The 21,782-nt window shown below is 41.8% G+C and overlaps 1 protein-coding gene across 2 annotated transcripts in view; it reads right to left on the reverse strand.

Annotated features, from left to right (window-relative positions):
- The window catches only part of HYDIN (HYDIN axonemal central pair apparatus protein), a 235,599-nt gene extending 224,855 nt beyond the window's left edge, over positions 1–10,744 (reverse strand). For both annotated transcript variants that reach the window (XM_040982405.1, XM_040982404.1), the window contains exons 1-4: positions 10,591–10,744; positions 7,480–7,605; positions 5,872–5,991; positions 4,948–5,082 (exon numbers count right to left, since the gene is read on the reverse strand). In XM_040982405.1, coding sequence (XP_040838339.1) covers positions 4,948–5,082; positions 5,872–5,991; positions 7,480–7,605; positions 10,591–10,725 — 516 coding nt within the window. In that variant the 5' untranslated portion in view covers positions 10,726–10,744. The remainder of the gene's footprint in view (positions 1–4,947; positions 5,083–5,871; positions 5,992–7,479; positions 7,606–10,590) is intronic.
- Positions 10,745–21,782: the final 11,038 nt, after the last annotated feature.

The raw sequence follows: 21,782 nt of genomic DNA on the forward strand, positions 1-21,782 counted from the left end.
TTCATTTTTTCCCCTAGATTAAATCCAGCCAGCAAAGCTTTTGCTGGGAATTATAAACCGGACAGCACCTGAAACATCTGAAAACTTACTATTAACTGAAGGCTTGGGAGAAAGAATTTTAAAATGCTGCTGAATTCAGAATGGGAGAGACCCTGGCATGTTTTGCCTCATTTTATTCTATATCTAAACATCCCTTTCTTTGTTCTATAAGAAACCGAATCCGACAATAGTTAAAGAAGATCACTGAAATACTATGAAGGCTGTTCTCAAACCTTCTCAAGTACCCAAATGAGGAATGAAATTTGATCATATATACATATTTTTCAAAGCCAATTCATATACCAATCTAAGCATATGAAGAAAGTCATTTAAACAATTCCTTTAAGATGTATTCCAATCTCTGAAGTTATGCATTTAGGCTGACTGTATTAGCTTATGTAATGTACTATTATATATGGCTCCACAGACTTCAAATTAATTCAGATGTTTGGAGGCTCTGGCAGCCTGCAAGCCAAGCAATTACTTCAGTTGATGTACTCCCTTTTGTGCTGGATTCAGAGCTGTCAGGTCACCATTCAAAGCCAAAATATTTATTCTGAACTATTTCCCCTCTGCTATTAGAGGCTCAGCCATGAACTACTTTCTATCCTCAAATGTTATGCCATTTAACAATGCTCTCTGGATAAAACTTCCTAACCATTTTTGTTGTTGCTGTTAGCCTTCCTGCCAAAACACCAATCCTCCAAACTTGCAAAGACCATGTAGAAGATGAAAATGACAGATATGCCTTTCTGTGAAATGAATGAATCTTAATTTTACATTAAGATGATAGATAGAAAGCAAACATAACCATAATTGTGCCCTTTCAAATCTCAAGCAAAGGAAAATAATGTCTTCTACTGCAATGACTCTGGATGAACAAGGGCAAAGCCAATATGGCTAAGCCCTCATTCCCTCTGACTTTTTTTCACTCCTAAGCTTAGTAGAGGGATGACAACCAGATGAAGCCAGGTTTGGTTAAGACAGTAAATTCAATGTTTGGTGATCCTATAAACGTTCTAAATTCTTTAACTAGTTAAAAGTATATATTATGTAATGTCTCCTCAGTCTGAAATTCACCCTCCAAAGGGAACACTCGTATCTAAAATTCTCATTGGCTTTAAAACAAGACTGGGTATTTTACGCCTTCTCCTATACCACCATGGCCAAGTGTGAGACTTAGTTGAGATCTCAGCCTCCCCAGTGATATCTACATCTCCCCACTAATTCAAAGACAATGGTCACTGGCCTCTGGCTTGAGAACAAAAACAAAAACAGGAGGTCGAAATTAATTTTGGTTATTCTGTGCTTAGTAAATAATGATAGTGTGGTTACTTATGATTCACACATAAATCATTAATTTTCTCTTTGGTGGCTTCTCCCTCCCTCTGCCTTTGAATCCAGTGATCTACTCCCGTCTATAACCCATGTACTCTACCTGTACTTCCATCACTATCTAAGACCAGAGCCTCCCACCACGTATTAGAACTCAACCATTCTCACGCTGGGAGCTTCCTGAATCATTAATTTTTCATTTTTACTGAACATGCATGTATCAGTTTATAATCATGCTGGAATATGTTCTTGTAAAAATTAAAAGTAAACTAATAAGAGGAAGAGGAGGGTGGGATAGGGTGAGTGTGGGAAGCACCATGCCTCTAAGCCTGTATACCTGTATGTGTAAAATACATGAAACATGATCCCTCTATGTAAATAAAAGAAAAAAAAGAGGGAGAAAAGAAGGCTAAAAAATAACTGCATGTGGCATAGATAGTGTGAATGAAATAACATTGTTCATTTTTAATATTTAAATTTAGGCTCTGAGCTATCAAGAGTTCATAGACAATTTCTAAGATCCTCACTAACTTCATTATCAAATGACATTATCGAGTCCAGAAACCAAAAAGTAGTGACTTAATTCACTGAAGACGTAAAACACAACGGAGAGTAAGATCCTCAGTGAGAGAAGACTTCTCAGACATCCCCTGCCTGGTTGAAACGAAAACAAAGAGTAAACATCTAGGCCATTCATGACATTGGAAAATATCTGATTCCCTCTGATATGCTTTTATTTTTCTCAACCATAGGCCAACTTCAAGATGAAGAAACTTCCATATATGTTCCTGAAACTGGAGTCACTGCAGCAGCTCAATAGGCTAATCCTTCACCTGCAAGTGCTGTCATCCCATATGGGTCTGTAGGTGGCTGCTCCACTTCCCAATCAGCTCCCACTTTGAACCTAAGCAAACATCAGATGATAGCCCAAAGCCTTGGGACTCTGAGTACACCACCCGGGAGACCCAGAGGAAGCTCCTGGATCCTCGCTTCAGATCAACTCAGCTCTAACCGCTGGCAGCCACTTGGGGAGTCAAACAATGAATGGAGGATCGCTCTCTCTGTTTCTCCTTTCTGTAAATCTGATTTTTTTTTTAAAAAAAATAAGCAAATATTCTTTTAAAATGAAAGAAAAGGATTAACTGTTGTATATTAATCTCACTTGACAAACATATGCTGCATACATCCTTTGGGCAGGCACTGTGCTAGCTAGACCGGGTTACAGGGTGACCCCCCACAGAACTAGGGAGGTCTAATTCCAAGCAGAATGAAAAAAAATCCCTATCAATAGTTTTGCCAAAAATGATCAATTGTGAAAAAATTTGTGATATCTATTTTAAGTCAAAACTCTGACAACATGGTTTATTATTATTATACATTTAGGCAACATGCTAAAATTTTCTATTCTGTTACTGCTATAGTTTTCAACTTTATAATTACAAATCAGGAAAACCACTTGGATAATAAATTAGATTTTTTAAAAAACATAACTAAGCAAGGGCCCAGCACAGTAGCCTAATGGCTGAAGTCCTCACCTTGCACACCGCTGGATCCCATATGGGCACCGGTTCTAATCCTTGCAGCCCTATTTCCCATCCAGCTCCCTGCTTGTGGCCTGGGAAAGCAGCAGAGGATGGCCCACACACAGGATGTACCTGTGTGGGACACCAGGAAGAGGTTCCTGGCTCCTGGCTTCAGATTGTCGCAACTCTGGCCGTTGCAGCCACTTAGGGAGTAAATCAATAGAGAGAAGATCTTCCTCTTTGTCTCTCCTCCTTTCTGTAAATCTGACTTTCCAATAAAAATAAAATAAATCTTTTTAAAAACAACATAACTAAGCAGTAAAAGTGTATCACAGCATCCTTTTTCCAAGCCTTACTGGCATCTCCATGTGACAACCACAAAACAATGCTCTCTGGCTTCCAACGATGTGTTGCTTCCCATAAAAGCCTGATTTTTTTTATATTCATTTTAATAGTAAAAATACAAATTAAAGAGGTCAAGAAAAAATGCCAAGTTCTAGAATTTTATAGCACTTTTTAAAAATGATAACACTGACTATTCTATTCTACAATGCATGATATATATACAACTAGAATTATTAGATTAATAACATATTTAATCATTTTTAAAAGTCTGTGTGAGTAAAGATAAGGCAAATCAGAGTAGAATTTGCTGCACCTGTTATCTGAGTATTTGGAATCCTTAACAAGTCCCATCCCTAGGATGATGACAGGGAAAATGTTAGTTGCTTTATCATCTTCAATGTGCTAATATACATGGGCACTGAAAATCCATTTGAAAGGGGACTGGATTGTTAACCATGGCATGCTGCAATTTACATATCTCACCCTCCAGATGTGAGCAGGGTAAATGAGCAGGGAGCATGTTTAGATCAGCAGGGGATAAGGAGCAAAAAATACAGAGACTTCAGCTTCCAATTTGGCCAAATGGAGAAACAGTGACACTTGGTGAATGACTGGTTTCTAATTTCCCCAAAGTAAACCTGGCTCTATTTACTTCTCTGACTTTTTTCTTTCGCATGGAACACTTCATGCCTAGTCCCGACTGGTCACTCAGTCTATGGCTCAGTCAGATTTCCAACAGTGAGGGCAGGTGCAGATATCAAAGATGCAGTAATTTCAGTCAATAAAAGGAGAGAACTGTCTAGAATAATAAGTCCTGTTTTCCAATAAAGTCGGAAGGAATGCGGGTCCTGTCACTCACAGCAGCCAGTGTTAGTGGAGGAGAAGCTGGAATAGGACTTGAAGCTACTTCTGTCTAACTTCTAGGTGTAACTTCACTGTGTCCTGGTTTCAACCAAAATAGTGCCATAGACAAGCACACTGTTCTGAACATCCTGTTGTACCTATTTAGGTCTTCTCTTACTTTTTCTTTTTAAAGATTTATTTATCTTTACTTGAAAGACAGATATTACAGAGAAGCAGAGACAGAGACAGGTCTTCTGTCTATTGATTCACTCCCAGTGGTCACACCACCAGAGCTAAACTGATCCAAAGCCAAGAGCCAGGAGTCTTCCCTGGGTCTCCCATGTGAGTGCAGGGTTCCAAGGACTTGGGCTATCCTCTACTGATTTCCCATGCTGTGGGGGGCCTCGGCTGTGGACCACACACTCGGGTTACATGGTGAGGTGACGGCATTCTCAATAAAGAATTCCAAGAGACAGTTATGGTGAAGTTGTCCATTTATTAATAACCAAGCAGAAGCTTATATAGAAAGAGCCCAGGGAAACAAGCCTCAGGGTAGTAGCAATGTTTCTATTGGATATAAGCATCTATCACATGTTATAAACCTAGCCAATCAATACAACTGTCCTGTATTTTGCCAGGTGGCACTGTGTAGCCTGCCACAACTTACATAACCCACCTGCATTCTGAAGCTGTTTACTGCAAGACGATCACAAGTCTATCACAAGATGGGTGTGGGCCGCGGTAGGCAGGGGGAGTGCTGTCACCGCCACTGCCACCACCAAACCCTGTGAGTGTTCAGAAAGGAATTGCAAACAGCCAGCAACACGCGTTCTCCTGGCTTCTCTGCCAGTAGGAAGCTCACCTTGTTCTCCTCTGGTGTGAAGAGGATTCGGAATGTGGATGGCACCCCTGGGGCCACCTTGTTGCCAATCTCTTTAGGCTTGATAACTTTGAAGTAAGGTGAACTTTCTTCTACAACTTTCACCATCCGTGGAATCTGGAAGAAAAATGTATTAAGGCTCACACAATAGATGTGAGAATGCAGATTTTTTTTTTTTTAAGGTTTTGGAACTAAGCATAGGCTGAAATCCTTGTCAGTTTCTTGTTGGACATGTGGCTTTGGTCAGGCCTGAACTTGCTTCCTCAAGTGCACAGAGATGACAGGACCTTTGTTAACTTAAATTTTTATTAACATTATTAGTTTTACTCATTTGTATTACAACTTCAAGTCTGGTTTCATCTTACCATTTGAATGTGGCTCTCTTCAAAGACTGAAGACTAGTTGAAATCATACACTTATAGAGCAGAGCTCACCTGGATGTCCCAATATTTCAAAACTGCTCTGAAAAAAGAAATCATCCTGCACTCCCTTCTGCTATCATTTGAGCAACTTTTGGCTCCTCAACTCATGTGGGTGTTTACTCCCCAAAGTCACAACCTACTGGTACTAACGAGGGTGCAGGCCTGACCCAATGATGGCGGTGAAGTACCACGGCAGGGCAGTTTTGGGCGAGCATTGGTTATGTAAGCTGAATGGAGCCCCTTTTCTCGCTGCCTTGCCACGTGACTGTTCCTCTCTCTACACCCCACCAGATGGCCCAACAAATAGACCTGCCTCATCATGTTCTTTGAACCACTAAAACCACAAGTTTAAAAATAAGAAGTAAGTTTTCATATGACTTTCCTAACTAGCTCAAAGCACAGCACTCTTCTGGAGGAGCCCAGAGACCCCATGTTGTCTAACTACTTTTGCTATATTCTAGAAAAGTTCAGCAGACATACTCACTTTATCATTGTTCCTCAAAACCAGTGGAACCTCATAGACTTCACAGGGAGTATAGTTCTGGAATATAATTTCTGATGGAAAGGGTTGGAATAATGCTTGATCGAGGTCAATTCCTGAAAACTGCAATTGAAAGAGTAAATTATTCATCTACCAGAACAGTAAGAATGTACTGTGTACACCTCGGGCTATTAAAATTAACCACCTGGGAGACACTCAGAAAAGGGCAACTATAACAGACAATAACAGTTTATTTTAATTGTCATTATTTTATTGTCATCAGCTTAGGAGCAGACCTCAGCTTTAAAATATATACATATTCTAATCAGCATATTAACCCAGAATACCAGTTAACTAATGGTGAGTACGGTATATTGGACCAAGAATAACCAGAAAAGCTATATTGAGATGTATCTGCATGGAAATAAGACAGCAAACAACCAATGGCCAGAGTCCAAGAGAAAACAGAAAACTGCAGGCGGCGAGTGGAGGGAGTAGAGAAAGTTAGGTGAGCTTTTCCTCCGTGTATTACAGAATGGGTGGCCAAGATCCTGTATAGCATTTTTGAAAACAGTGCAGGACCAGGGAGAGAAAGAGAGGCTCAAGATTTGTCAAAGGATTCTGATGGACTTTGCCCTGCAGGGACCCCTGAGTGGCTGCATCACAGAAAAAGGGTAAGCTGTGGCTTCCCGTTCCTCAAAAGGGAATGAAGAAGATGGAATTAAACAAGTCTGCCTGTAAGAAGGAAACATCACCACAGGGCTCTAATCATTTCTATAATTTTACAATTATGTAATTTTATCACTATCAAAAAAAGGTTTTGCAACTGCAAGAAAACTACAAAAATGATCAGAAATCTGTTAGTTCTATATCGGGCAATATGTAGATATATTAAAATGAGCATATAAGCAGTATATGCTGAAATATATTACTCATAGTCTAGCATTTATTATGCTTCCAGAAAAGATGACATAAGCATTGATTAGGATGCATCAGCTTTGGGAAAGGCTTTGTTCATTCCACCCAGCTTTGGCAGGTGGGCGCAGTCGAGAGAAGAGACACTCACTGAGGCTGGCAATGCTCAGATCAGCCGAGTCTGTGCAGGCCCTAAACAGGACAGGTAACGGGCTAGCAGCAAAAGGGCCTCAAACACTCATTTGTCTTCTGCCGTGTAACTGGTAAAAACTCAGGACAGTGGGGGAATCCTCGGAGAAGATTAGAAATCAGCAGGAATAGGGAGTAAATACCTAATTATAAAAAAGTAATGCTTCCTTTTTTTCCAGCTCAAGTAAGAAGGACCTGCTTGTTATGCCAAGACAATAACTTCATCAGTCTTGGCTAATACAATTCCTAAATTTACTCCTAACTTGTAAATAACAGGGTCAAATACTGTCCAGAAGTAGCTGAGGACTATTTACAAGCTATTTTGAATGAGGTTCACACTTACTGTAATTACCACCATTATCAAATCACAGGTATCAGCATCAACAGAGGTATCAAAGTAGGGTATGAAACAAACCGGGAGAAGGATTCACTAGTCCAGAAACAACAACTTCTATTTACTTTTGTAACTTTTGGGATATCCACAGGAGTATAACAGCAAGCAGCTACCTTTTGGTGTGTTGTTTCTCCCATATCTAAGAGTTCGATGATCTGCGGTCGGCAGATCGTATGTGTACTGGCCAGCCTCTGCTCGGTGGTGAGGGACATTTCCTTTAAGTACTCTGAGGGTGTCAGCTGGAATTTAAAATAAGAGTCAGAAATTTATAAGTGGTTATACTGAAAAAGTGCTTGCAAGTGACGGCAATGAATAATTTGTGTTCTCGGCTTTCAGGATAATTCTGGCATGCCACTAACTTCCCTTATAAAATATTTAAAATGACTAAATTATACAAGAGAAGGACCCATGCACTTTTGAGGTCTTTGCATAGTAATTTAAAATGACATGTGGTTGCTGTTTGCTTACAATTCCAAAGGAATCATACAAAGGAACTCTAGAGAAAAAAAAGTCAAGAAATTATAAAGGAACATGTCCAAACAGTTTAGTATTCACGCTCAAAGGGGGCATCTGAGCATAAAATTCGAAGTTTGTAAAATCGCTTACGGGCTTCAGAGCTAAGGAGTTTGAAATACTCCTATTTCTGTTTCTCTGATAGAATCAAAACATACAAAGCTTTTCAGTACCTAGCCATCATGTTACAGACAAAGCCTACAAAATATAAAGGATCTTGGAAAGGGTATTGCATACTTAGAAATGAAAGCAAGCTTTTCAGAAATAACAAAAGCATATTCAGATCTTCCCCTGAAAGAGTTATAACTTAATCAGAGCCAGCAGTCCAAGCGAGAACACAAAATGCTTTAACACTTACCGATGCTATATGAAGAAGTATAATTTATCATTTAAATAAAACTAACGCAAAAAGGGATTAGTTAGCCAGGACAAATCACTGTTAATCAGTCAATGTTGTTCTAGAGTTTTCATATGATTCCAAATCCTACTTTATAAACAAGGTGATCACTGGCAGTAACATACTTCAAAAAACATTCGGGGGATGGGGGGCACCGTGGTAGCCTAGCAGCCAAAGTCCTCGCCGTACACATTCCGGGATCCCATAAGGGCACTGGTTCTAATCCTGGAGGCCCCACTTCACATCCAGCTCCCTGCTTGTGGGCTGGGAAAGCAGTAGAGGATGACCCAAAGCCCGTGCCCATGTGATAGACCCAGAAGAGGCTTCTGGCTCCTGGCTTCAGATTGGCACAACTTCAGACACTGCAGCCACTTGGGGAGTGAGTCAATAATAAATAAATAATTAATCAATTTAAAAACATTCAGGGGTACAACATCTAGCTAATTTATTTTGGCTTTTTTTAAGATTTATTTATTTTTATTGCAAAGTCAGATATGCAGAGAGGAGGATCTTCCGTCCAATGATTCACTCCCCAAGTGATTGTAACAGCCAGAACTGAGCCGATCCCAAGCCAGGAGCCAAAAACTTCCTCTAGGTCTCCCATGCAGGTGCAGGGTTCCAAGTGTATGGGCCGTGCTCTGCTGCTTTCCCAGGCCACAAGCAGGGAGCTGGATGGAAGCCAGGCCAGCAGGATTTGAACCGGCGGCCAAATGCAATCCTGGCATGTTCAAGGCGAGGACTTTAGCCGCAGGGCCCTAATTTATTTTGTCTTAAAATCAACACTCTTCAAGTGTGCTTATTTTCTTACAAATTTGATTTCTATGATTAAATCCATGCAAATGGAGGCATATTTTGAATACAAGTATTCAACTGGTGTTTAAATTCTCTGTGGAACACAGATGCAAGTAACAAAGTGTAAGAAGTATCGGCTATACGGTGACTTAGAATATTAAAACGTCTGAAGCAAAAGGGCAGGAATTTCTATAAATATGTACCAACCACAAAAGAATGCAGATTAACTGATTTTATTTTGCTAAGTAGTTTGCAACTTGAAAATAATTGTTTAAAATATGGTGAATGCTATTCCAATCACTATACATTTTTGTTAACATTTTCTAATGCACATGGCTAATAATTCAGCGATCAACAAATAACAAATTACATAAATATTTTAAATCTTTATTTGGTCATCTACTTGAAAGATACACACACACAAAGAAAAAAGAGAAAGATCTTCTATGTGCTGGTCACTCCCCCGGATAAATGTAGTAGCCAGGGTTGACCAGACAGAGGTCCAGGGCCTGAAACTCCATCTTCTAGATGAGTGTCATGGTCCCCAGAATCTTGAATGATCTATGCTGCCCCACAAGGAAATGCTAACAGAGAGATGAACTGGAAGCAGGAGAACCAGAACTCGAACCAGCACTCCAATATGAAAGACAGGTGTCCCAATGGATGGTTTCACGTGTAGTGCCACAATGCCTGCTCTCTTAAAATTTCAGTTTGCAGGACAAAAGATTGTGCTGTTTTCCTAGATATTCTTAAGCAATTTTAATGTTCTACCTTTTATAAATATATAAACAAAAAATAACTTTTGCCAACCAGCGAGCAGTAAAGCATTAGGCTGATTGCTATGAAATTCACATCTTTGTTCTTTAACTACACAAATGATTCCACATGGTTGCATGCAACAGTTTGCCTGGCACTATGGTTTGAGTGTGTCCCTCCAAGTCCACGTACCGTAGCCTTAATTCTTCTGGACAGCAAGGATGGGAGGTGGGGTCTAATGGAAAGAGTTTGAGTCACAGGGACAGAGCCCTTATACATGAATTGTCCTTTTCTTGGAGGGACTGGGTTGGTTTTGAGGGACTTCTGCCCACTCCTCATTTTTTTCTATCCCACATACACCCACCTGCTTTCCCTCTCCCTTTATTCTACCATGCCAGGTCGCAGCACAAGGCTTTCATGACATGCAGCCACCAATCTGGGACTTCCTACCCTGTAGATTAGTGAGCCAAACAAATCATCACCCAGGCTCCTGAATTCTATCACAGCCACAGGAAAGAGCCTGAGGCATGGAGTCTTCTTTCCTGATTGATTTAAGTAATTCAAGCCTCCACTTGGACACATGTATGCGATTCCAAAATTTCTCAAGTTTTAAAATGTGCGTCTGCTCCACAGCAAGCTATCACTCTAAAGTAAGTTGATATTAATCAGTGATTCTGGTGGGTAGCTTGAGAATGTCGAATAGCAACTATCAACCACCTAAGAGGCTGCAGAAAATATCCCACACAGAAATGCCCAGGTACATTACCATTTGGTTCACTTCTTCTTCTGTAACAACCTTTGGATTCAGGGGTGGCAAAACTTTGCTCTTGAATCCTTTGAGCATTTTCACTAACCCCATCTGAACTGCTCCCATGGACTCTTCCAGTCTTTTACTTGCCATTTTTAGTTATTTTCTTCAATCATCTAAGAGTGGGGAGAAAAAAAGAGAGCTGTTTTAAAACAAATATAGTTAATTCTTAAATACAGGTCATTTTTTTATGTTCAAGATTTTCCAAATACGCAAAGGTTTAGAAAATATTGATTTTCAAAAGACAGACCAAATGTTTGGAACAAATATCAAAAGCAGATGCTTCTATTCATCAGCTAGTCTAGATTCATCCTTACCCCAAATTGGAAAAGCAGCAGAAGAAGGCACAAAGCCTTGGGACCCTGCACTCATGTGGGAGACCTGGAAGAAGCTCTTGGCTCCTGGTTTCAGGTCAGTGCAGCTCCGGCCATTGCAGCCACTTGAGGAATGAATCAGCGGATGGAAGAGCTTCCTCTCTCTCTCTCTCTCTCCCCTTCTTTCTGTATATATGACTTTCCAATAAATCTTTTAAAAATGTAAAAATTAACTTCAGCAAGTTAACAATAGCAAAATAAATTTTGAAAAAAGCAAAGCAAGCACACTGAACAAATCAAATGTACTAGACACTTTGAGCACAATATAAAATAATATGATTAAAGTGAGATTTTAAAAGTCAAACATACTGGGCCAGCACTGAATTTAGCAAGCTAATCTTCTGTCTGTGCCACCGGCATCCTTTATGGTTGTCAGTTCTAGTTCAAACTGCTCCACTTGCAATTCCCCAGCTCATGGCCTGGGGATGCAGCGGAAGATGGCTCAGGCCTCTGCGCACACGGGAGACCCAGAGAAGCTCCTTCTCCTGCCTTCGGACCAGCCCAGGCTTGGATGTTGCAGCCATTTGGGGAGAAAGGCAGAGGATGAAAGACCTCTCTATATATCTCTCCTGCCTTTCAAATAAAAATACATGGGTTTGTTTTTTTAAAAAAAGAAAGTCAAGCGTAATACAGAGGCAAATGGGCTTATGTTACAAGAAAGATATTTCAAACTGAATCAAAAGGAAATTGCAACTTTAGGATATACACATAGAAGACAAGCCTAAAATTACAATGATCCAATAGGCGAGAGCCTGATTCTTTTGTTATGTGGCTGCCAAGAGCTTTCAAGTTCACTACTACCTTTTCCCTTCTGCCACCCACCCAGGCAAGCTGGAAGTTTGCACACCAGGCCCATTTGTCACAACCGCACCCTTGAACAAGATGAAACTCAACCTGTGTCTCCCTGCATTCTCCGGCTATTTTTTTTTTTTTGGTTGGTGTTTACATAGTTTAATAGTTTATCAGGGTGGGAAAGATTGAGAGTCAGGGGAAAGTGAGTGAGAGCATTGTCTCCAAAACTTTTTCTTCCTCCCATATCTAGGGGAAGCAGGGAGACAAGTGGGGAAGCCACACCCAGCCTCCCAACCACCCTGGTTCCTGTGAATGGGGAACGGCCACCTGATGTCAACCCAGATTCCCCGAAGTGGGGCATGCTCCGAGGGATCTGCTTAGGCGGTTTCAGTGGTTCTGAGGTGCTGTCGATCTCACCCATCCAAAGCTTGTCAATCCTTCTAATGCCTGCTGGCTGACATAGTCCACCTCAGAGCCTCCATTCGCCCAGATGTTTGCTATCATCACTTGGCTGCTGTGGTTATCCAATTTGTTCTGCCCTCCTATGGTACCAGATGTCCTCTGCAGATCCAAGTGGGCTGGCATATCCTCCATGTGTGTTGGAGGATCTGAGTCTAGTGGTTCAATTAGATGGGGGATCCACACAGGAACCTTGTCTGTGACCCCAAACTTGACTCTTGTGTGTGCTTGCCAGTATGGGGTCTGGCTCAGTCAATTACCCACATCAACCCATGCATACAATAGTAATTATAATTGCTGGTCAGTTCTGTCTCCAGCTCCATCTGTTGTGCAAATGGACTCTGCAGCCTAGACCAAACCAGTGCACTACACAATCGGCCCTCACGTACGCCAGCTAGAACTGCAGCCTGTTTGGACAGGTCCCCAATAACGCCCCATAGGAACACACTTGGGGGCATGCCCTAGTCTCCCAGAAAGCCCATTATGTGAGTAAAAACTTTTTCTGTATCTTCTAGGTGCATATAGCATCATCAACCTTGACATTCAAATCAAATTTTGGTGGGAATGGTCCACTTTGAGTGCTGACAATAACAAAAGCAATTAAAAAGCAGGACTGTGATTCAAATTTAGTGTGAGAATTTTAAAATAAACATTAAACAATATAAAGGAAGATATTTTATAGCTGTTAGTAAAAATGAAAACATAAAAGTTATGGATTTACATGTGTCAAATAGCTCAGAAGCCATCTGTTTGAGTCAGACTACAAGAAGTAAAAGGAGCTACAAATACACAAATAACAGATTTTCAACCTCCTATTACTAGATATGCTGGGTGGACACAGATCAGAGTAAAGCATTAAACAGGCCTAGAGACAAATATCAAAGATTACTTGCTAATAATGGGGGAAATGCCTCTTTTAAAGAAAATATGATAGCAACAAATTTGCTATATTAAGAAACAAAGAAATCAGGTTCGACGACCTAGAAATATCAAAATCAAAGATTACTTGCTAATAATACAGCACCAATTTGAGGCTGCTCCACTTCTGATCCAGCTCGCTGTTAATGGCCTGGGAAAAACAATGAAAGATGATGTGCATATTTGGGCCCTTGCACCTGCACGGGAGACCTGAAGGAAGCTCAAGGTTTCAGCTGGCACAGCACTGGTTGTGGCTATTTGAGTGTGAGCCAGTGAATGGAAGATCTTCCCGTCTCTCCCTCTCTCTGAAACTTTGACTTTCAAATAAATACTTCTTTTTTAAAATTGGAAACAAACTGAAATAAACTAACCTTGTTATGTTTGAAACTTGTTTTAAACTACAAAGGAAAAAACACACTCTTTTAAATGACTTTAAAATTGTACTTTAGCTATATTTCCTCCAAGTTACACACTATTAAACTCTTTAGAACTGCAGGGAAATCTCGCCACTTATTGAATGGTCTTAGGTCATAGCATTAATAATACTATCTTAAACAAATAAGTCATATCAATACTATTAGGAATTAAACATCTCAGCATTTTAAAAGTCTAAAACCAAAAATGTTTTGACACTATGAATTGTTATCATTTTAAATTGAAAATAGGTGTGTGAGCCAAGGGTGATGTTCTCTGTTTAAATCACCTGCTCACTGAAGAAAAGCCCGGGAGCAGTGGAAGACCAACACTAATGACAGCCCTGGGAGCTGCACTGCATTCTCCAGACTCCACCACTAAGAGGAGCATCCGCCCCTGGGAAAACGGGCCACGTGAGGTTGAGGACCAGATAAGACAACTTGAGACACTGTCCCGTGCCATGAAACATGGAAGTCACCAAAAGCTTGAGAACCCAGAACAACCTGAAGGAGTTCAGATTTTACCAAAAATGGGACAAAAAACAGAGCCTATGAAACTGTGTCACATAATGCAATGCAATTAATAAAATATACATATATATTAAAAAAGAGAATGTCTACAGCAGATGAGTGGTTGAAAGCTGAGTTCAAATCATGATAAAAAATATATATATATCTTCACTCACCTTTAGAATTTGCCAGGACAAGAAACTGCCTTGTAACTAATAAAAGGAAATAATCAATCATGCATCCTGCAATTTTTGGTAAAAAAAAAAAAATTACATTGTAGGCCTATCAACAAGTTAATGAAGGAAAATTATTCTTCATCGAAGAAGTCTTGCTAATAAATTTAGAGAAAAACAATCACCATTTTGCAGCTCCTAAGGAAATGAAGGATCATCAACGCTAAATTAATTAGGCAGGATGTTGGTGGAGAACTTTATAATGGCTCAATCACACTAACACCACCTGAGCCCTCTAAATCAACCTTAGCACTAAACGAGTGAGAAATGGACCTTTATCTGACACCTGAGGTTTACTGACAGTTGGTACATGGCATCACCTATGTGAAACTATTAGGAAAACTCTAAAACTGAATCTAACTGAGCCCTTAGATCTACTAACAAGATGACAGAGATTAACGGAATGGAGAAACATTCCTTAAGGAACAATTCATCAATATGCAGAATTATAGGAAATGTTATAAGAAAATAACCTAGTTTATTCAACTAATACATTGAAGGGTGGATGATTGTAAATTAAGAGTTTTATATCAGGAGAATGGGGAGGGAGGAGAGTGAGGTAAGGAGGGAAGCCTTATACCTACAAAACTGTATAATGAAAAATAATGGTGACAAAAACAGAAAGCAAAGAAAGTTTTATACTGAACAAACGCAAAGGTGCACCTTGTTTGAACCAGGGAACAAGGTGAAGCGTTCTCTCATAATCCATGCTAGATTCTGGACAAGTCAACAATCTGGAAACAGCCACAACCAAAAGAAATCACAAGCAAACCATGTTCTCTCTAACCCCAAATCAGAAGTGCAGCTCAGAAATGCAGAAAACTGATTCAGATGAAACCACCGTATTCAAGGTACAGCCCAGAGGAAAAATAACGTTAGACCACAAATCCTGACAACAAAGGCACACCTTGGACTCTAGACGCTAGCCCTCTTCAGGCTGCGGCACTGTGCCCACACTTCTGCCTGTAGGTTATCTGCAAAGGCCTGGCTTGCACCCTGGCTAGGCGGCTATGGGAAGAATGAGCCTCCAAACACACCCTATTGTGTTCATGAAGACTGTGCAGTGAGCCTCAACAGCTACTTCCACCTGCTGGTGGTGAGGCCACACCTGCCTGGCTCACCGCCAGCAGAATCAGGCTGTTGACCATCATTCAGCAGTAACAAGAAGCCCACTCTGCCCCACTGCACTGTCAACAGAGGCCACGTGAGCAGGCACATTGCTCCTCTCAGCTTGGGTGGGAGCTGCAAAAAGCCTAGCGGGAAGCAAAATTCACACACCTGCCTGGCAGTAACAAGACGTCCTTGCATTCCTACATGCCAATGTTGAGTGGAAGAAACATACTTCTATCTCCATTTGGCAGTAACGGGGTAGCACAACCCTTGGCCACTAAAGTGATGCAGGAGTACTGCTTTTATGGCAAATGATTCTAGTAAAATTCTGAATCTCACAACATAACCCTGCAAATGCCCAGGTTTCAACAGAAAATCACTTCAAAAACCAGGAAATACCATCTTTCGTGAGAAAGCCTCACCAGTAGACACCACCACTGAGATGACATACAAACATCAGAACTGTCTACAAGTACAAGGAGGCTGGTATTGTGCTGCAGCAAGTAAAGCCAGTGCCATGCAGTGCCAGCACCTCCTGTGGGCTCTGGTACGTGTTGGGGCTGTGTACTTCTGATCCAGCTCCCTGGTAATGCACTGGGAAAGCCCAGGTCCTGGGGCCCCTGCACCAAGCTCCTGGCTTCAGACTAGCCATTCACATTCACACACACACAGAGAGAGATGACAGAGACAGAGATATGTGTATGAAATAAGTGAATTTTTAAAATGTTTACTTCCAGTAGGCTAGGAATAGAGAGAAACAGAATAAAGGAAGCACAGAGAAACACATAGCTAATATCAGGTTGAATACTAAATTAAGTACTTTCCCCCTACAATGGGAAACACGGCAAGGCTATCCACACTCATCATGGCTCTCCATCACAGCACTAGATGTTCTACTCACTGCTGTAAGGCCAACCAAGAAAACAAAAGGGGGAGGAGGTTATCAACATAGGGAAGAATGAAAATGTCCCATTCATATATTGTATGAATGCCTACAAATATATTACCCCTCAATCTTCGATAAACTCAGAAATAATAAGTGAGTTCAGCAAGGTTTCAGAATACTCATACAAAAACCATGTGTATTTCAATCCAGTGGCGATGAAAGTACAGAACCCTCATTTAAAATACAATATCACTTACAATTTTACTGCCCCCACAAAAAGGCATAAGCCAAACGGTAACACAGTTTCTATGCTAAAAATATCAAAATGTTGCTAGAAAATGTCAATGAACATCAGAATAGCTAGTGATTTATACTGATCAGCTGCGAGTCCAATCACAGTCAAGATGTTAATTCTCAAATTGATACACAGGTTTAATACCATTTCAACGAAATACCAACCAACAAAATCTGGGGAATTTTTAGACAAAAACAAGCTTATTTTAAAGTTTATCTGGAAAGACATCAGCCCTAGAATGGCTAAATACAATCTTCAAGAAGAATAAGTGAGTGAGTAAGAAGAATCAAGACTATATTTTATTAGTAGAAAGACAAATATCAATAGAATACAAGATTACTGATAAGTATATTCACACAAGTATGCCCAACTTGTGTTTAAACAAAGATGCAAAAAACCATTCAATGAAAAAATAATCAGATGGTGCTAGGGCAACTGGGAAGACCTGTAAGTAAAAATTAAACACCAATCCATAGCATACCTTATACAATAATTCACTTAAAATGGATCACAGACATGAATGTAGAACTGTAACATTTTTAGAAAGAAAAACAGAACATTTTCCAGACCTAGGGCTTGCTACAGACATGGCCCCAAAATCATCATCTACAAAGGGAAATATTTGACAAAGGGGATTTTGCCAAAATTCAAAACTTCCGCACTTCACAGAATCCTCTTAAGATGGAAAGAGCAGCAACTGAAGGGAAATAATACTTGGAAACCACACATCTGATGAAGGACAACTCGCAGAGGTCAGAAGTCTGACATTACATCAAGGCTCCAGCTGGATGGCGCCCTTCCTGGGGGCTCTGAGTGACAGCCCGCTCCCTGCTACTGTCGGGCTTCCGCATACTGGCTCTGCTCCTCTGCCGTCTCCTCCGTCTGCACAGTCTCCAACGGCAGGCCGCTCTCTGACTTGCTCTGCTTCGGCCCCTGCCTTCATACTCTGAAGAACCCTCGTTATAATACTGGATTCTTTCAGATAATCCAGTGTAAAATCCCTTCCTTACAGTTGCCTGATGAGCAGTGTTAACTCCATCTGCAGCTTTAATTCTCCTGTCTCACATAATTAACCCAACTGCAAGTTCCTGGAATTAGGATACGGATAGATTGTGAAGGATATCCATGTTTGGGAGACATTATTCTACCAAATATACAATCCAATTAGGAAATTAATAAAAGGTGTGAAAAGGCATTTCACCAGAGAGGACACACAGACAGGAATAAAAACAACATATAAAAATATGTTCAGGGGCTTGTGTTGTGGAGGACCAAGTAGAGCCACTGCCTGTGACCCCAGTATCCCACATGGGCACCAGTTTGTGTCCTAGATGCTCTCCACTTCTGATCTGGCTACAGGCTAATGGTTTGGGAAAAGCAGTTGAAGATGGCCGAAGTGTTCAGGCCCCTGCTACTCCTGCGAGACACAAGAGCCTTTCTGGGTCTTCCACATGCATGCAGGGGCCCAAGGACTTGAGCCATCCTCTGCTGCTTTCTCAGGCTATAAGCAGGGAGCTGAGTGGGACGTGTGCTTGAGCAGCTGAGAAACAAAACTGGTGTCCGTGTGGGATGCTGGTGCTGCAAGTGGAGGCTTAGCTTATGTTATGCCATGGCACCAGCCCCTGCAGGCTATGATCTGCTTTTTAATTTTATTTACTTGAAAGAGTTGAGGATGTGGGGGAAGGGAAATAGGAAGAATCGGAGGGAGGGAGGAAGGAAGGGTGGGAGAGAAAGAAAGAGGAAGGATTAGAAAGGAGTTAGAGGGGGTGGGAAGGAGAGAGGGAGGAAGCAAGGGAGGAAGGTAGGCAGAGTCTTCATTCACTGCTTCACTCCCCAAATATCTACAACAGCCAGAGCTGAATCAATCCAAATTTGGGAGTCAGGAACTTCTGGGTCTCCCACATAGGTGTAGAGGCTCAAGGACTTGGGCTCTTCTCCACTGCTTTCCCAGGCCATTGCCAGGATTCTGGATCAGAAATGGAGCAGCCAGTCCTCAAACCAGCACACCTATGGGATGCCAGCACCACAGGCAGATTATTGGCTTGATATATCACTGCACTGATTCCTATGATTTAAATAAATAATTCTAACTCAATAAAGATGCAATTTTACTAAAATCTTATAACCCAGGTCTTCTATATTCCCATCGCTGACTTCTTGAGTACTTTTTAAAAACATCCGACTGCTTTCTTCTGTACCTGATCACTGAGGCTGTGCTGCGATTCCGAGCTGTGGTGCCTGGGTCACACGCTGCAGTGCTGTGCCCAGGATTTGCTCGTGTTGCTTATCCCAGCGTCAGTGTCCTTCCTCCAGCTCTGCAACGATGCCTCCCTGTTTCCAAGGTGCCATCTCCTAATCAAAGCAATTTCTGATCCTATCATCCGGAAGTGATTAGTCAGCCACTTTTGACTTTTCCAGCACCTTGCTTCTTTCTTTTTTATGGCACCTAAAACTTTCTATTTGGCAGTTATGTGTGTGCTTATTCTAATCTTAATAGACTATAAACTCCTTGGCGTACAGACTGCAAGGCACAGTGCTTTGCGTATAATGGATTTTTGTGAATTTCCAATGCGCCATCTACCAGCAAACAGAGTCAATATTCACAAGTGGGGGCTGGCGGGGGGGGGGAAAAGCATCACAATATCCCTGTGCAGCGCTCTGGTCTCTAACAAAGGGCTGAACGAATGCCAACAGGCCTTGACAGTCCTTGGATGCCTTGGTCGCAGCTGAGACGTTGCACTCTCAAAGGCTCCTAGGTAGCACAGATTCATTATATCCTAGACACGCTAGACAAAGCTCCAGGACATAATTACAATATCCCATCTCTGGAACAATACTTAAGAAGTGATGCATGGGAAAAAACAGGGACAAATATATGTCAAACTGTGATCAATATCAGATAAAAATAATGAAAACAAGCTGTTAGAAGCACACAGGACTTTCACTGCTAAGCACATTTTTGAAAGTGAAAAGCTTACCAAAAGCATGCCTTTAAAATCTAAAATTAACAATGGAACCCTGGATTAGTGCAGGGGCACCCCTCTTTCTGGACATGATCACAAGCTGTCACCTCCCAGCCCTCTCTCTCTGTAGCATCTTCCATTAGCCTGCTCGGAACCTTCTGGGCCCTCTTGGTGATCTCAAGCCCCACAGCTTCACTCATTTCTCCCAGCTCAGATCTCACAGGGAATCTCACCACACAGCCTCTGAACATTCCTGTCAATCCCCTATGTCTCACCATCCTCTAAAACCCAAATATTGGACCAGATAGCTGCTCCAATTCCTCTCTCTTACTCTCAGGCCATTAGAACTGCTAGTAAACCATATTATGGTCTGGAAAGTTCACAACAAGCTCAGTGTTCAGCCTCCACCAGGCCACTACCCACCAACCCCACCTAATCCATTTTCCCTGTCAGCTCTTCTCCTAGCAGCTGTCTCGGGTCCTCCCTCGCAGTGGCCCTGGAACCAGGAACCTCTTCCGGGTCTCCCATGCGGGTGCAGGGTCCCAAGGTTTTGGGCCATCCTTGTCTGCTTTCCTAAGCCACAGGCAGGGAGCTGGATGGGAAGTGGAGCTGCCGGGATTAGAACCGGCACCCATATGGGATCCTGCTGCATTCAAGGCGAAGACTTTAGCCAATAGGCCACGGCTCCGGGCCCTGGATTCTTTTTTATTTACTCATTTATTTTTCAAAAATACCTTGGAGTAGAAATTCTAAAGCACAAAATTCACATTCTGTATGGAGCTGTTTACCTCTAGAACTCTTAAGAGAGCTGAGTCTCAGAATTCACATTCTGAGGTAGGCGTTTATTGCAGCTGTGAGAACACTGCATGGGATGCCAGCATCCCATCTTACAGTTTGGGGGTTCAAGGCCCTGCTCTGCTGCTGACTTCTGCTCCATGCTGACACACCCTCCATGTGGCAGGCAAGAGGCTGGATTCCTGCCATTCGTGTGGAAGACACAGATGGAGGGAGTTCTGGGTTCTTGGCTTGGGCCATGACCCAGCCCCAGTGATTGCAGGCATTTGGGGAGTGAACCAGTGGGTGGAAATTCTGTTTTTGTCTTTCAAATTTAACAAATACATTTTTCAGAGAGTTCACATCTAAAGTGTGTAAGACAGAATGCCTCCAGATGCTGCAGGGAGGTATCCACGTCATGTTAATAACCATTATGACCCCCATAATCACAGCCACACTCCCAAATCTGTCCATCCCTCTTTGCTTTCCTTTTTATTCTAAATGTCTCAAAAGCATACTGACTTGTGTTTTTTTCTGCCTTTCAATTCTCAAGACCCTCTTTTGGTGCACAAAAAGCCAAGCAAATAAATGGCATGTTTGCTCCCACTTAAGTCTCAGAACAAGTCAGTCCTTTTTATCCAGTGAGCAAAGTGCGTGATTTGTAAACAAGCTTCAAACAGTATCAGTGCCAAACTCTGTATTTCATATTCATACATGCAATTCAGGGGCCTATCTATCTTTAACACATCTAAACAAATACACTGATTAAAATTGTTTTCCCAAGTTAATTTTTCTTTTTTTCCAAGTTAATTTTTCAAATTGCCCTTCAGAAAGGGCTGTCAGCAGTAACACATCAAAACCCTGAGAAAGAACAGGTTTCCATCAGCCCTCGCTATTGATCTTCCCATGCCTTATTTTTCTTACTGGGCTTCAATGGAATGCATGGCAGTGACTCAACTCTAATTGTTACTGCCATGTTAACAAGGTGCCCCCAAATTCAGCGGTTAGCAACAGCACTTACGCTGCCTTTTTTCTCTCCCAGCTCTGTGACCGGCCATCTCAGAAGAGGCCTGCCTGGTGATTCTGGCTTGGCATCTCCCCCTAGGTTGCTGTCACAGATGGTGAGCAGGGCTGCAGTGCCCTCAAGTCCTGACTGGGATCAGAGCACTGAGCTGGAGGAGGGCTCACCTACACGGCCAGCGAGCTCCTCCATTGGGAGCCTCTCTGCAGGCCAGCATGGGAGTCCCCAGAGCTTAACCACTGGCCACCACCAAGGCAAACAATGCAAGAAACTGTGGGGAAAGCTCCAATGACCTTTCTGACCCAAAAGTGCTTCTTGACATCATCATGGACACAACAGTTTAGGCCCCACTGACCATCCCTGTTCGATATGGGAAAGACCATACACAGATGGAAATAACCA

Source organism: Ochotona curzoniae, unplaced genomic scaffold (genome assembly GCF_017591425.1).
Source record: "Ochotona curzoniae isolate NIBS_2020 unplaced genomic scaffold, NIBS_Ocur_1.0 contig_3622, whole genome shotgun sequence".
Classification (NCBI taxonomy): Eukaryota; Metazoa; Chordata; class Mammalia; order Lagomorpha; family Ochotonidae; genus Ochotona; species Ochotona curzoniae.